Source organism: Cimex lectularius, unplaced genomic scaffold, assembly GCF_000648675.2.
Source record: "Cimex lectularius strain Harlan isolate CLEC.00 unplaced genomic scaffold, Clec_2.1 scaffold300, whole genome shotgun sequence".
Classification (NCBI taxonomy): domain Eukaryota; kingdom Metazoa; phylum Arthropoda; class Insecta; order Hemiptera; family Cimicidae; genus Cimex; species Cimex lectularius.
In genome coordinates, this window is record NW_019392895.1 from 384,932 (window position 1) to 401,179 (window position 16,248).

At 34.9% G+C, this 16,248-nt stretch overlaps 1 protein-coding gene across 1 annotated transcript in view; it reads right to left on the reverse strand.

Moving 5' to 3' along the window:
- Positions 1-15,897, reverse strand: part of LOC106665919 (low-density lipoprotein receptor-related protein 2) — a 154,521-nt gene extending 138,624 nt beyond the window's left edge. The window contains exon 1 of the mRNA XM_014392729.2: positions 15,674-15,897. Coding sequence (XP_014248215.1) covers positions 15,674-15,731 — 58 coding nt within the window. The 5' untranslated portion in view covers positions 15,732-15,897. The remainder of the gene's footprint in view (positions 1-15,673) is intronic.
- Between the last annotated feature and the right edge of the window lie 351 nt (positions 15,898-16,248).

The window sequence follows — 16,248 nt, forward strand, 5'->3', positions numbered from 1 at the left end:
AACATAATTGTATTTTATTTTCTTCTGATATTTTCTTGCGTCTATTTCAAGTAAAGCTTCGTTATATCTTTGTTGTCAGGCTCATTTGTTCATGGGTATGTTTTGCAAAACCCTGGATATCCAGTGATAAAAATAAACTATAGGAATAGTTTGATTTTTTTAAGTGTCGAGTATACAACGAAAATCGCTGAAATGGAACACTTTGAAAATGCCTCACCATGCTTATGTCCCTGAAATCGCTCCATTTCACTATGGATGATTCAAATATTAATACGTGAATTATGTGTGAATACATTGTGAGATTTCCTATTGTGGCCAGGGGGTGAACTTGTAGTTTGAACGTCAAGGTTATAAGCAGGAAGTGGCTCTCTTTATTTGTCTGACTTTCTTTCAAACGTTGTCTCGCTCTCTCGCTCGCTCTCTCTCTCTCTCTCTCTCTCTCTCTCGTTTTCCTGTCTCTCTCTTTCTTTCTCAGTCTCATTCAAACTTTTTTTTTTACGAGGGTTCGCAACAAGTTCGAATAAGTCCTCCGTTCAATGTAATTGTATTCCTGGATGCATGCGAAAACGTCCATCGAAGGACCATAGCAGAAATGAATGATAGAATTCCCAAACCTACGATGTGTTAGGACTAGAATGGTATTAGGACTGCTAACCGGACAATGTATACACAGGCGAATGTATAAACTTTGAAAGCATGTGCAGATATTGCCAGTTAGATGATTCTGCAGAACATGTTCTCTGTTGGTGAAAGTCTATGCAAGCTGAAATTCCTACTCCTGGGAGAGGAAAAGACGAGACCAAAGAATACACATGGGAACTTAAGCACTTAAGCTTAACGAAGAGCTTAGATTTGTGGGTATGCAAAACACCTTATACAAGATGACAAAAACATCATCATACATAATCAAGTCATTAATTGACTCAAGTACTAATGGTAAAGGAAAAGTAAAAGCATATTTATACAACTTTTGGATAATCCTCTTGTACTAACTTTGTATAATTTACAAACGGAACAAAACTGAAACCATGCAATTTTTTCTTTAAAAATAGAAAGCCCATTCCATCGAATTTCAAAAATTTATTATTACTATTTTTATGAGGGCTCGCAACAGCAGAGGTCATATCAACCATCAGGGTGCCGGTGTTTCTGAAAAAAAGCCCATTTGTAAGTATGTCGGGTTCGAATGCAGAGCCGCCGGATTCGAACCCAGGACCTTTACCTTACAGTGATGTACGCCGTGTCAACGCCTAAACCGTTACCACCGATGCCCCGCTAAAAATTCAAACTTTGTTTCTTAAGTACCTAGTAGGGAGCTCTCTATTTCTCTCGGTTTTCTTTGTCTCTCCCTCTCTTTCTTTCTGATTCTCACTCAAACTATACGTTTCTTAAGTTCCAAGTAGGGAGCACTCTCTTTCTCTTACACCCTCCTTTTCGGTTTTTCTGTCTTTCTCCCTCATACACTCTCACTCTCTCCTCCCCCCTCTCGTTCTCTCTCTCACTTTGTACGGTTTTGCCTGAAGTCGCTTTTATTCCAGACATCGAACTAAAATAGGCCCAAGCTACAATTAGACTATAAAGATTAACAGAATGCAGGTTACACATATTTGCCTAAGTAATATTTTTAAATAAAAAATATTTAATGACCGACAGACATAAGGGTCAGAGAAATAGTTATAAACAGAGAATATTTATTGCGTTTGCAGTTGTTATTTCATCAATCTAAAGAGCATGAAGGCTGATATTAAAAGACATTCTTTTATTTATTCTTTAATCAGTCAAATGATCATGGGCTTATTTGACGGGGAAAGTTTCAGTGGTATTCTCATGGGATTCTACTGATAAACGACCTTTGACCTAAACATCTGATCAACCGAGAACGAAACTTTAAATGTAAATAAATCGCGATATTTTTACAGTCGGTATGTAGATTCATCGTGATAACTGATAAGGATCACATTTGCAAAATTGCAAATTCATTCCTTTTTGAAGGGTATACAATTCCGTTTATTTGAGTTTTTTGATCTGGTGGTCGATGTTGATGGTTTCAACTGGTCGATGTTTTATCTGTTTGTTTCAAAGGGGATAATTAATCGAGGAGGGGTGTTTTTTTAAAACACGGAAAATTAGATAGAATCTTGGTGGGGGGGTTGAATTTTTGTATTTCCCTCGGCCACTTGTTGCTTCTCAAGTCGCGATTCCCTACTTTTATCTTGGTTTCTTTCTCTCGGCGGCTTTCTCCAGAGTTTGCCGGTCAATTTGTCACGACATCGGGCCGGCAAAGCGGTAGTTTTCTCTATTTTCATTTCCGAGGCTCAATGTAGACAATACGGATTCAGCAAAGTCACGATGATCAAAGGTGGGGGGGCCTGTAATAGACGCGATATTACACCCAACCCTCGGGCCTAGACTTCATAAACTTACGAAGTCGACTTGGTTAAAAGAACCTTTTCGGTGATTTCGACCAACAATTGTAATCCCTGATAATCCAGGTCACACTGAGAACCTCATCGAATACCTGTTACGATATTATATTTCATAGTCAGCAAGTAATACAATGATCAGTGCTGGCTTTTTCCTTAGAATTTTCACAAGTAACAAATATATCCCAAAGGAAAATTTTCTAATGTCCCAATTAACTTTTCGTAGAAAAAGGCCAACATAAAAACCTAATAAAGTTTTCTTTTACGCCTTTCTTGACATTAACTTTATTGCTTTGTTTTTTGTTTTGTTTTAATTATTTAGGATAAGAAAATCATTTGAAAAATTATGAAAACTAGATATATATAAATTTACAAAAACTATAATTATTCAGAAATCGTGAGATGCGGTCTGGTGTGATGTAGGTTTCAGAAAAACATTTTCTTTATCGTGCCAACGTTTCGAGCTTTATTGAGATCATCTTCAGGGCCTGGGATTTACAAACATTGTTTAAATTTAACAAATACATGTAGGATGTGGAAAAAAGTGAATTTATACAATGCAAAAAAAAATTTATTTTTTCTGCTTAAGTGTGCCATTCTTGCATGTAGTGTTGACATAAACATAAAACAGCAATATCTCACTGGCACTCTCAACAATACATTTTTTGAATGTGGATTTCCATTACATGCAACTTATAGTGTTATAAAGCACTGGTAATTTTCTCATGGTTCGATGAAATATTTTAAAAGTTATGACAATTATTATGATTTCCGTACAAAATCAAAGAGATTTGAAAGGCGAACAGTTTAAGAAAAGAAAATATTTTTTGATTTGCCAAAAACAGTGTTCTCTGGGGTTTTTAGGGGTGCAAAAAACGAATATGACCTTTGTATCTATATAAAAATACGTTTTACCACAGTTTGCTCAACAGTTCAGTGACAAATGACGGTTTCTTTGTTTAAATAGTTACCCAAAAATATTATCAGTCAAGTAGGCTGAAATTTATTATTACTTATTTTCAAAAAGCCAATTTGAATTCGTTTTAACCACCCTTTAAAACTCTTAAATTTTCATAGCAAACATTAAAAAAATTTTTTTTGACTTGATTCACAGTTGGCAATTATTATTTTTTCAGGTTTCCGGTTTTCTTTAATGGAAGTCGTTCTCCTGCCTTTTTCTTTTCCTTCTTGCTCTGTTTCTTTCTTCTTTCTCTCTCTCTCCTATCACCTAACCAATCTTTTTCTTTTCTCTCTGTCCGTCTGTTTTTCTAGACCTTCTCCCTTCTCTCGCCAAACGATCTTTTTGCTTTTTCTCCTACCTCTCTCTGTTTGTCTGTTTCTTTCGTCCTTCTCCCTTCTCTCACCTAAACAATCTATTTGCTTTTTCTTCTACCTCTCTCTGTTTGTCTGTTTCTTTCGACCTTTTCCCACGTAAACAATATTTTTGTTTTTACTTCTCCCTCTGTTTGTCTGTTTTTTCAACATTCTCTTTCTCCTATCATCTAAATACTCTTTTTTCTTTCCTTCCTGTTTGTCTGTTTCTTTCTGCCTTCTCTCTCTTTCTCTCTCTCTCTCTCTCTCTCTCTCTCTCTCTGCTTTCTCTCTCTCTCTCTCTCTTTCTTTCTCTATCTATCTATCTAGCTATCAATCGGTTTATCTCCTGTTCTCAGTTCTCTCTCACTCTTTGACGTTGTTTCTCGCTATCGCGCTCGCTCTTCCTGTCTGCCTGCCTGTCTCTCTCTCTATCTCTCTCTCTTCTCATTTTTTCTCTCTATCTATCCCCTATTTCTCAATGACGCTCATTGATTCTTCGTCAATTTTTTCAGTGTCATTTCATTCATCGTTCAGCTGCTTTCTATCTTCGTATTTGTCTGCCTTTCTTTCAATCACTGACCCTCGTTCTCTCTCTTTCTCTCTGTCTCTCTCTCTCTCTATCTCTCTTTTCTCTTTAGTGATACGATACCAAATCTTGTGAGATTATGTAAATAAAGCGATATCAATCACTCAATCTCTCTCTCATTCACTCACTCAATGACTCATTTTCTCTCTCTCTCTCTCTCTCTCTCTCTCTTTCTCCCTTCTTCTTTTTCTCTCGTTTCTCCCTTTCTCCGTGACGCTCATTGCTTCTTTGTCCATTTTCTCTTACTCACTCACTCATTGGTTTTCCCTCTTTCTGAATATATGAGTTATGTTTTTATGCCTGTCTGTTTGTCTGTCGGTCCTTTCTATCGTTCATATTTATTGTCGCTTCTTCATTCCTCCTTCTCTCTCTCTCTCTCTCTCTCTCTCTCTCTCTCTCTCTCTCCTTCTCTCTCTCTAAAAAAAAATCAAGCTTGTAATATTTGAGTATGTGTTTGTTTGTTAATTTGGTTCGGCCTTGTCTGCGTTTGTGGCTTGTGTGTGTGTGCGTATTTGTATCCGACCTTAATCCTCCGCTCACTATCACGCTACAGTTCTGTATTTTATTTAAATGTATAGAATGTATTGGATTTTTTTTTATTGTGTGGTACTTAGGAAATAGGTTTTCCTTATTTTGTAATTATTTCTTGTGGCCTACAAGACGATGTGGTTTGCTTGTTTTTAATAAGCGATAAAACCATGTACTTTTAATTTTGAATTCTTACAGTGTAGAATTTTTACGGTTTTCAACAAAAATGAAACGTAAATAATTCCCACGGTGCGTTATTTCGATAATTCCAACGGAACATTGTGCCCCAGAGGCTTTCTGAGTCCTGCCCATTTTTCCCTAATTGGCCTAATATTTTAAATATAGACAGAATGAGGGGTCGTTTGGCCCCTTTCATTTATTCGTCCCTTCACACTTTCAGAAAGCTAATCCGATTCTATTTCCGTGGCCGGGAGGTTTTCCACGGTGGCGCAGCCCGGAAAACGCCACGCCGGATGGAAATTTCGTAAACAATTCTATAAAATTAACCCGGCTCTCGTTAAAATTCCGGTTTAGCCGTTGAATTACCAGGGGGAATTTGCAAGCTTAGCCCCACCGCCCCCTTTATACATACATAATTTGGCCTTTATGAGCCCCGACAGCCTAATCCTCCCCCTCGCCTCGTACCAATCATTACCGGACTTAATTTAATCAAATTGTTCAAACCTGGAAATAAGAGGAAAAAAGTAAAGAAAATCGTCGGGGTTTTTGTTTAAATTTTTAAACACCAAATTTATTTCAACCCGTTCCAACGTCGGCTTCGACTTAATCCTTCGGCGTCAAGCAACCAGGGGGAAATGGAAGAAACAGGCTTTTATAAATATGTCAAGGGATTAAAAGTAAAACGGCTTATTCCGTTCGGTCTAAAAGTGCGCTACCTTCACATCGGATGAGAGAGACAATTCAATTACATTAGGACATAATCCCTAATGAAGTAGGGATTCGGACGAGACGGAGGTGAGCGACGTTTTCGAGTTTTCTCTCAAAGCTCGACTTTTTGTTCTTCTTTTCTCTCTCTCTCTGTCAGTCTGCATAATAATAAATGGCAAATAAATAAAATTTATAAAAACTAAAAAAATAGCCTACTTCCTGAACATGGTTAACTAGGAGTTCACCGATTAAAAACCTCTAAAACCAATCGTATAATCATACAAACATAATCAAGAGAGAGGAAGAGAGAGAGAGAGAGAGAGAGAGAGAGAGAGAGAGAGAAATGTATAAACAAACACGATAAGGAGAGACAGAGAGATAGAAAAATTGACACTGAGATCAAGAAAGAAGGAGTTGCAAGAAAATGTAGGATAAGAGACACATAGAGGGAAAAGCATAGGTAGAAACAACGGTAGGTCAATAAACGGATAAAGAGAAAGAAATAAGGTGGTAATGAGAGAGATAAAGATATAAAGAAAAACCGAGAGCGTCGCACAAGGAAATAATGACCGTCCAACCTATATTTCTATGTCAAAAACTGGCAGTTGATCTTTTTGATTTTTTTTCTTCTTTATTTCTTTAAGAATAAGGAACACGTACAAAAAGCCCAAGGGAAGAGAGTTAAACACACGAATCTCCTTGAATTACAGAGTCAGAAATTGTAACTGTGAATCCGCATGTTCTAGCTGTTTTCTGACACGACGAATTGTACTTTCTTCATCTCGAATTAAAAATAAAAGACAACGTCTCTGTATATCATGCTGCGTAACACTCAATACCCACATATAAACATTTTTTTAAATATGTATTTCCCCGACAAGATCATGTGTTCTGTCCGATACAGACAGAACACAGGAGAATATGGGGAAGTCTTGGTTTGTCAATGAAATGAAACGAAAAACTTGCAATTTATGAAACAAGAACGAGGGTTTTTTTTTTATTTTTCGGGTTCTCCAGCTGCTCGGCCCTTCATACTTTCTCGACCCTCGGGGCAGAAACAAATGGATATATTACACCTGTCAGCCTTATCTTCACAGTTATCTCCTGGAAAGGAGGTGATTCTTTATTTTTAACATTTACAGAACAAAGTAAGAGCAATCTAAAAGAATAAAATTTAAAAAACAGGCGGAAAAAAAACAAACTTGCTAACTAGGAAATGCCCTGGGTCTATATATTTTACTGACTAAGAAAAGCTAGGACATACTGGCTCCCTACGAGGAATTCGACGGCGGGTTGTTTATAAATTATAATAAAAATGCACGCACCCTGCACAATTCATCAAAAGTTCCGTTTCGTTTTAGACCTTTATACCAGAACCCATTCTAGTTAAAGAGTTAAAAATCATCGTAGTTCTACCCCAAGAACGTTTTTCAGCGGGGACCGCTTGTTGAATGAATTTACGACTTCCTCAAACAATAATTTACCCCCGCAGAGATTTCTCGGGAAATGTAAACAGTGGGAAACGTGAGAGGACTGTGTATTTATCGTTTATTATAAACAAAAAATGTAAAAAATTCATCGGACAAAAACAAATTGACAACCATGCTTAGGATTTGTTACAATCCGTAGATCTTTAAGAAAAGCTATGGAACTTGAAATCCAATTTTTAAACTCTTTGCTGGTGAGAATGCATCTGCGAACGGCAGGAGACAGTTGATGAACTTGCAAAATCAGCCACACTGATTAATTCCAAAATTATTTCACAAATAGATTGGATGGTTTTGCTTTTTCCACTCTTAATCAATATTTCTGGCTTGCTGGAAGTTGGAAAACGCTAAGTTTTTTATAATGCTTGGGATTGCCAATTCCACACGGCATATGCTGTTCATAGTTGCGCAGTATAAACCATACGCTCTCACGAAAAGTGTCGTATTTGTAACAAAACAGAGGATCTGAACCACATCTATCTGCAAGAAGATTCGGCCTGAGAGAAAAATTGTGCCTTTAAACCGTATCAAGTACCTCGATGGTCCGGTCAATCTTGAACTGATATCACGAGAGTTTGAGCTTTTCTCAAAAACTTTTTATCCACACTCCCAAAAACGGTTTTGAATCAAAAATGTCAGAAATATATTATAAATTAGGTTGTGCCTTTGGGAGTCACCTGGTGGTGGTCAAAGACTCGTTAGGCGCATGAGCAGATCACTGGAGAGTTTGGACCTTTCCATAAAGCTTGTAAATGGTTTTGTTAAAACTCCCAAAACGGGATTTGTATCAAAAATGTCAGATTTATATTGCAAATTAGGTTGAGCCTTTGGGTGTCTACTGGTTGGTGATGGCCAAAGGCTCTCTGGGTGCGATAACATAACCCTGGAGAGTTTGGACCTTTCCATAAAGCTTGGAAATGATTTTATTCAAACTCCCAAAACAGGATTTGTATAAAAAATGTCAGATATATATTTCGAATTAGGTTGAGCCTTTGGGTGTCTCCTGGTTGGTGATGGCCAAAGGCTCCCTGGGCGTGATAACAGATCGCTGGAGAGTTTTGACCTTGCCATAAAGTTTGTAAATAGTTTCATTCACACTCCCAAAACGGGATTTGAATAAAAAATGTCAGGAATCCAACCAAATTGTATCACATGTTTTTAATCCTACTTTCATTCATTTAATACCATTTTTATTTAGAAAAGAATAATAATACCCTTTTAATTTTTTGAGGAAAACTGAATCTCGTTGAAAAAGCGGTTTACCTTGTCCTTCCCTACGGGGGAAAACCGACTTTGCATAAATGTTCCAAATATATCTCAATTAAGACCACGAACTTGGGAAGCCCCGAGATGATAAAACGACCTTTTTTTCTCTTTATTTTCGTTCCAATATAAAAACATTATTCGCATAAATATCGTGTATTCTGACATTCAAATGAAACTGGGCTATAGCGTACCTTTTGGGCCTGGATAAGAAGCCTTTGACGTTTGAATAGAGCCTTAACATAGTAATAAAAACGCCTTGACGTTAAAAAGGGGGAAACACACATTAAAAAATCATTAAGATTAGAAATACCGAAAAGACAGAATCACACGGTAAAATAGAAGAATTTATGTTTAAAAGTTGACAATATTTCAATGTTTTGAATCTTATAAACTGTAAGATGATGATGGTGATGAAAAAGATACTAAAAAGCAAGTCTTTTCACAAGCACTGCGCCTTCTGGTTTATTTTATTTTCCCCAGTTCATCAGTTACGTTGAATTGACTCGATCCTTTTTTTTAAGTAGTAGGTCATTGACTGTCATTACTTTTATTCTTTGTCCCAGGTCGTCCTAGTACCCTAGGTTTGTCTTTATTCCGTAGATGCTCCATGCTGCATGATAATGAAGAATAGTATAAAGCAGGGTTTTGCTATTTCCCAAGCCTGAGGATGCTGGGTTATTGTGCTTTTCCTTGTTACTTAATTCAGTTCAAGATTCGATCGTTGTTTTAAAAGGTGGCCATTGAGTCATTGCAGATCTTTTTTCTGGGTCATCTTGGTCACCCTAGGATGGCACTTTCTTCCTCCTGAGTGCATAACCTCCAGACAGGGTCATCGATGAAAATACTCATGTTTTGAATGTTTTTTCGTTTATTGGAAATCATGTATGAGGATTTCAGAACAGGTTGCATATACAGCACGAATTAGCGAATGATATTTTATGGAAGAGAGGTGAAACTAGATGCGACGGAAGATGAAGGTTATGTTTTGGAATTTGATGGGGCTAAATTTGATTTTTTGAAGCAAAAAAATTGTAGGCAGTTGTCTGGAGGTTTCGGAGCGCAATAATCGATCGGAATTTTAGAATAGAATGTAGGATAGCAGGTGAGTACAGGAAAGAACTGAGGACTTTACATTGAAGGCCATTCGAGTTAAATGAGGAAGATATAGGTTCCATTTGTGAGAAGACAAATGGGAGTCATTGTTAAATGATTGGTAGGTGTTTTTTTCAGATGACCGGTACATATTACTATTCTATGAACTTTATCTTGTTTAGCTGTACCAATATGTCTGTTTTGGTAAGGGTTCTTTAATGATTTACTAGATCTGGTACCTCTAGAGTTCTTCAATTTCTTCTTTTGGTTTTTGTGGGCTCATTCTGAGAAGGAAGAGTCTATCATTGATCTTGCAATCCCAATGATAACTTCCGTCATGCAGGTTTCCTTTGTGCTTGTTTTACTTTCCATACTTCTTTAGTTTAGTTCAACTTTTTGAGTTATCTTTCAAGAAGAAGATGATTTACTTGCAACAAATCTTTTTTAAGTACCTAGATCTTCTTGGTTCTTACATTGTACAACCAAAAAGTGTCATCGTACCATATACCCTGTTGTTTAGGTGTTTTGTTAGGTGATTGCAACCATTAGACCACAAATCCTGGTATTGACCAGATTTGATTAGGGTTCTTTAATGATGTGTTTTACTATGTCTGGCATCTTCGAAATCTGAGATGGAGAAGCCTATGTTTGATCTTATTATCCCAAGTATATTTTTTTCTTGGCCTATATGGTCTTGAAGTTCCTCTTCTAGCCAACCAGTCAAGTCGTTTAACTACCAGGCCAGTTTGTCAGGTTGTTATATACCAAACACTATGTACAATAAGACAGTCCTTTTTTTAGTAAAGAATGGCAGGATTCAGTTGAATAGTACAACACCTAAATACCTTTTTTGTACATGATATAAGTGGTACCCAGTGTTGGCGATGGTTCAACTATGAGTAACATCTAGTACCTTTAGATTTCGTCTATTTCTCTATTTGCCTTGTGAGGATCTTTTCTGAAATAGATGATCTTACGATCGATCGCTTTATCCCGAATATAGATTCTGGGTTTCTCTCTGTGGTTTGTGTCCTGACAACCACAGTTTGACGTGTTAATGCTTTCAGGGCTTACAAAACCACTTTGAAGATTTTCTATAGCACAAGTATTGCAAGCATGTATCTCGCCTTGTTACCGTAAGACCTTAATTGAATAACGCTAACTTCTTGAGAGCCTGACAGGCATTTGTACAGTTCGTGTCTCACAAAATAAGCTAAAAACAAAACAAACAAATAGCGTTTGTCCGAGTGCATTTATATTTTTTTTAAATGTTCTCACGATGTAGAAACTTTCCACCAAAAATTCCTGTACATTATTTAACTTGTAATTTTTTTTCAAATATCCAATAAAAGAAGAAAACGTTGCAAATTTGAATAGCACACACAATATAATTCAACAAAATCCTATTGTTAGAAATGTATAAATGGTTCAATTGTTGACATTTAAAACCGCTTGGAAAATTCCAGAATATAAATTATTTATCTAAAAGAAAAAATCCAATTCAATTTCACATATTTTTTAGAGCATGCATGCAAAAATATAAAATTGATACGGTATCCCTTTTTTGCGTGTAAATGTATTCACAAATAAGAAAAAGAGTCAAAATTTACACCTTTTCTCGTACATAAATCTATATTTAAACAAATTTCTTTTACCTGGGAATTCATTAAATTTCACTCTTTTTCACAAAAAGAGAGAAAGGAGACGCGGACACACATGCACGTAAAATGAGATACTCTTCGAACAATTAACGTCACAGATAAAGGGGAGAAAATGTCAAAAAGGTCACTGTAAACATGAGTTCTCTGTCACGCTGCCGACCTATTTCAATTTTAGAGAGGAAACGTGATTTTTATTCCGAAAGTTTTCATCGAGGAATTGAGCTATTCTGTTGATTTATAAGTTGGACTTATAAAAAGATTTTAAAAAATTTATTGCTAGATATTAAGGTTTGTATTGCACTTGAAGTGCTAGTGACAGTCAACCCTTGTTCTCGCATAGTTTGTACAAAACTATCAAATTGAGTCATCTTAAAAAATTTATTTAATAAATAAACCATCCAAATAAAATTTCAACCGTGCTTTTGCCAGATATTAGGGACAGAAGGTTAAATATAAAACAAAGCCTTATTCTTTAAAAAATTAAAAATTAAAAATGAGAAAACATCATAGAACCGATTTGTTTCTACTACTTTTAGGACATATACCAGCCTTAGCCTATAGAAAATATTTGGTTGGGGACCAAACGTAAACTTTACTCATTCCAAACTAAATAAAATGAGGTTTATGGAACAAAAAAAGCATTTTAGGAAGAGCAAAACCCCGGAACCAAGATTTTAACACAATATTCCACATTAAAAGAAACAAAATGTACGTTTTTCTGCTTTATTTTAGAGATGTTTTCAATCTGGTCACATTGTGAGACGCAAATATTGTATTCTAAGGTCAAAAAAGCAGAAATAATGTAAGGTCGAAGATCAACTTTTTCTGAAAAACATTACCAAAGATAACTGGGACGACTTTTTTTTAACCTACATCTATCAGATAGCTTAAAGAACTGGAACCTAAATTTTTTTCGTCCTACACAACTGGCATGAAAAGCCAGAAACGTATAAGGAATAAATAAAATAAGACATGATAAAATCCATGTTTTTGACATAATTTTAGTACGTTTTTTGAATCAATAAAATTTCAAGAAAAAAAACGAACACCATTTTTTTGTACAACACGTCAGATATAAAAATTCAACGAAATGGATTTTTATTTATAAAATCTCCATATAAAGATGACATAAGGAAGACATATAATAAAACCCACGTAATTGCCTAATTTTAGGATTTTTTATCTACCAGAGGGTTTTAAAAAACCTGACATCCAGGAAATTTTAGATTTCGTCTATTTCTCTATTTGCCTTATAAGGATCCTTTCTGAAAGTGATGATCCTATGATTGATCTTGAATCAGGTCAAAAAGTCAAAAACATAAGGAAAAAATCGAATATTTTTCATAAAATTACCAAAGAAAAGAATACATGCCATCAAACCCGTGTTTTTACTAAATTTTAAGAAATTTATATTCACCTATCAGTACTTAAAAAGAACCCCACATTTTTAAATACAGGTCAGGTTTTAAAAGTTAAAAACACATAGGAAAAAAGGTTAATGAAACCGTGCTTTTTAAATCCAGGGTATGAGACAATTAAAAAATTAAAATTTTTCAACAATAAAATTGGGAAAGCCTCATGTTTTTCCCAATTATTTTTATACCATGATTTTACCAAATTTGGAAGATTTCCCAGGGATGTCTTTGACCAAGCATAAGCGAAAAAACGCATTTCAGTACAAAAATTGTACGCAGGATTTGTTTTATCCTGCATGTCAGGTCAAAAACCTAAGGAAAATTAAATTTTCTTCTTGATATCCCCAATTAAAGAAGACCTAAGAGAGACATATCAACCCATGTTTTTGACCTAATTTTCGGCCTTTTTTATTTCAAGATTTCAACAAAAAAAACGAACACCACTTTTTTTACTACAAGGCAGGTCTAAAAAGCAAAAGAAATTTGTTGTATGAAATCTCTATAAGGATGTAAAAAGACAGCATATCATAAAACCCATGTAATTACATAATTTTATGATTTTTTAAATCTATCAGAATTAAAAGGTTAAAAAATTCTGGATGTTTTGTCCTAACTGTCAGGTCAAAAAATATAGAACATACAGGGAAAAATGATGTTCTTTCTTAGAATTTCTCAATTAAAGATGACCTAAGGCATCATAAAACTCAGGTAATTAAATAAATTTATTAATTTTTTTTTCAATTCCGAATGTTCAAAACAGCTGGACCCAGAATTTTTTCTCCTAAACGTCAGATCAAAAAGTCAAAAACATATAGGGAAAAATCGTGTTTTTTCGTAGAATTCCCCAATTAAAAATGACCCAAGACATCACAAAATCGACGTAATTACATAATGTGGGGATTTTTTTCAATCTATAAGAGAGTTCAAAAGACCTGGTGCCAAGGATGTTTTGTCCTAAACGTCAGGACAAAAAATCAAAAACATATAGGAAAAAATCATGTTCTTTCATAGAATTCCCTAATTAAAGAGACCTAAGACATCATAAATCCCACGTAATTACATTTTTTTTAATCAATCAGAATTTTAAAAAGACATGATGTCAAGGATATTAAAAGGAGGTTAAATTTTATATAATTTTAGAAGCAAAGTTCGTTCATAATTAAACAATTTAGAAATTAATTTTTTTACATATTTGATTAGGTAAAAAATCGAAACATATTGGGAAAAAGTCACGTTCTTTCATAGGATTCCCTAATTAAGGATGACCTGAGACATCATAAAACGCACATAATGGCATAATGTTATTAATGTTTTTTTTTAATATATCAGTGTTCAAAAGATCTGACACCTAGGATGTTCATAAAAATATAGGGAAAAAATCATGTTCTTTCATCGAATTCCCTAATTAAGGATGACCTGAGACTTCATAAAACGCACGTAATGACAAAATGTTATTAATGATTTTTTTTAAATATATCAGTTATTAATTCAAAAGAACTGACACCCAGGATGTTTGGGAAATTGAAAAATTTAGGAACCACATGAAACCTATGATTTTACCTAATTTAGAGGATTTCTCATGGGTATCTTACAATTAGGCTAAGTACAAAGCAAACACGCATTTTAGTTTTTTTTAATAGTTATGATTTTTTTCTAGAGGATTACTTTTAAAAAATCGAATCTGTTGGAAATTAGAATTAGATTAGATGAAAACAGCTCAAAATTTTGTCTGTTTTTGGGGGCAAAGTTCGACCATAGTTATACAAGTTGGAAATTAATTTTTTTAAATATTTGATTATGTAAAAAGTCGAAACATATAGAGAAAAATCAAGTTCTTTCTTCGCATTCCCCTAATTAAAAACAACCTAAGGCATCATAAAACCCATGTAATTACATAATTTTATTAATTGTTCTTTAAATACAACAGTGTTCAAAAGATCTGGCACCAAGAATGTTTTGGAAATTGAAAAATTTAGGAACCACATGTCACCTATGATTTAACCTAATTTAGATGATTTCTCATGGGTACCTTACAATTAGGCTAAGTACAGTGGAAACAGGCATTTTAGTTTTTTTGAATTATTAAGATTTTTTTCTCGAGAATTACGTTTAAAAAATTGAATCTGTTGCAAATTAAGATGGGACTAGGTAAAACATCCCAAAATTTTGTCTGATTTAGATGCAAAGTTCGTTCATAATTAAACGAGTTTAAAATTGATTTTTTAAATATTTGATTAGGTAAAAAGTCGAAACATATTGGAAAAAAATCATGTTCTTTCATAGAATTCCCTAATTAATGATGACCTGAGACATCATAAAACGCAAGTAATGACATTAATCCTTTTTTTAATATATCAGTGTTCAGAAAATCGGGCTCCCAGGATGTTTCGAAAATTGAAAAAATTGGGAATCACATGTCACCCATGATTTAACCTAATTTAGATGATTTCTCATGGGTACCTTACAATTAGGCTAAATACAAGGCAAACACGCATTTTAGTTTTTTTAATAGTTAAGATTTTTTCTAGAGGATTACGTTTAATAAATCAAATCTGTTGCAAATTAAGATGAGATTAGGTGAAAACAGCCCAAAATTTTGTCTAATTTTAGAAGTTCGTTCATAATTAAGCAAGTGTGTAATTATTTTTTTTTTGTAAATATTTGATTATAATTTTTTTAATGAAGCTTAAAATTGTTACAGTTTAGACAAGCTTAAAACGTAAAATCACTCGGGTAGGGGTCAAAAAAATGATATTTTATATATGATTCTTGTAGAAATTTTTGATTTATTTTCCTTACATTTGTTTGGAAGGTGAAAACAGGGCAGAATATTATAGCGGATCGAGAATAAAATCTTGGGGAAAAAACGAGTCATCCCGGTTCAAAATCTAACGGTACCTCCGGCGTTTTCTCTTAGACAGGGCACACGCCCATCGTCAGTAGGCGATGTCCGTGATAAAATATTCCAAAAGGGTTGTTTTATTTTTTGTCTAAAAATGATTTCTTTAATTACCTGTCGATGTGAGGGTGATGAGGGCGAAAAAGGCCCAGAATTGGCCTAGATGCCGCATCCTGGCCCGAAATTCTCGTCGTCTGTCAACACTTAACACATCACTGTTTCATCCATGGAACTGTTAACTGGTCCTCTGGAAACGGTTTTAGCGTTCTTCTTTATGTTTATCCAACAAACCCGCTCTTGGATCTTGACACGATACCGTCCGGTATTCAACTGGTCGTTCTTCGCCTGCCTGTGGTGGGGCGGTTTATCCTTCCTCCACCTACTGGCCGGATCCCTCCCAACCTAAAGCACCTCGGCGACCCGCAATCGCCTTCCGAAGACGTTCCACGACCCCAAGGAAATAATCGTCAGGCATAATTTACACATACAAACCTCATCGAAACCCCAACTTCTAGAACAATTTGTAACCCCCAGTGAAGAATAAATAAACGCAAAGATGCTGCAGACCTGCATATCAGATTAAACCTTAAATCATAGATCTCGCCTAGTGGGAACAAATAAAAGTTTTTTTTTAAATAAATATTTTAATGATCTCTGAGCTACAGTCGTCTTAAACGACATGGAAGATC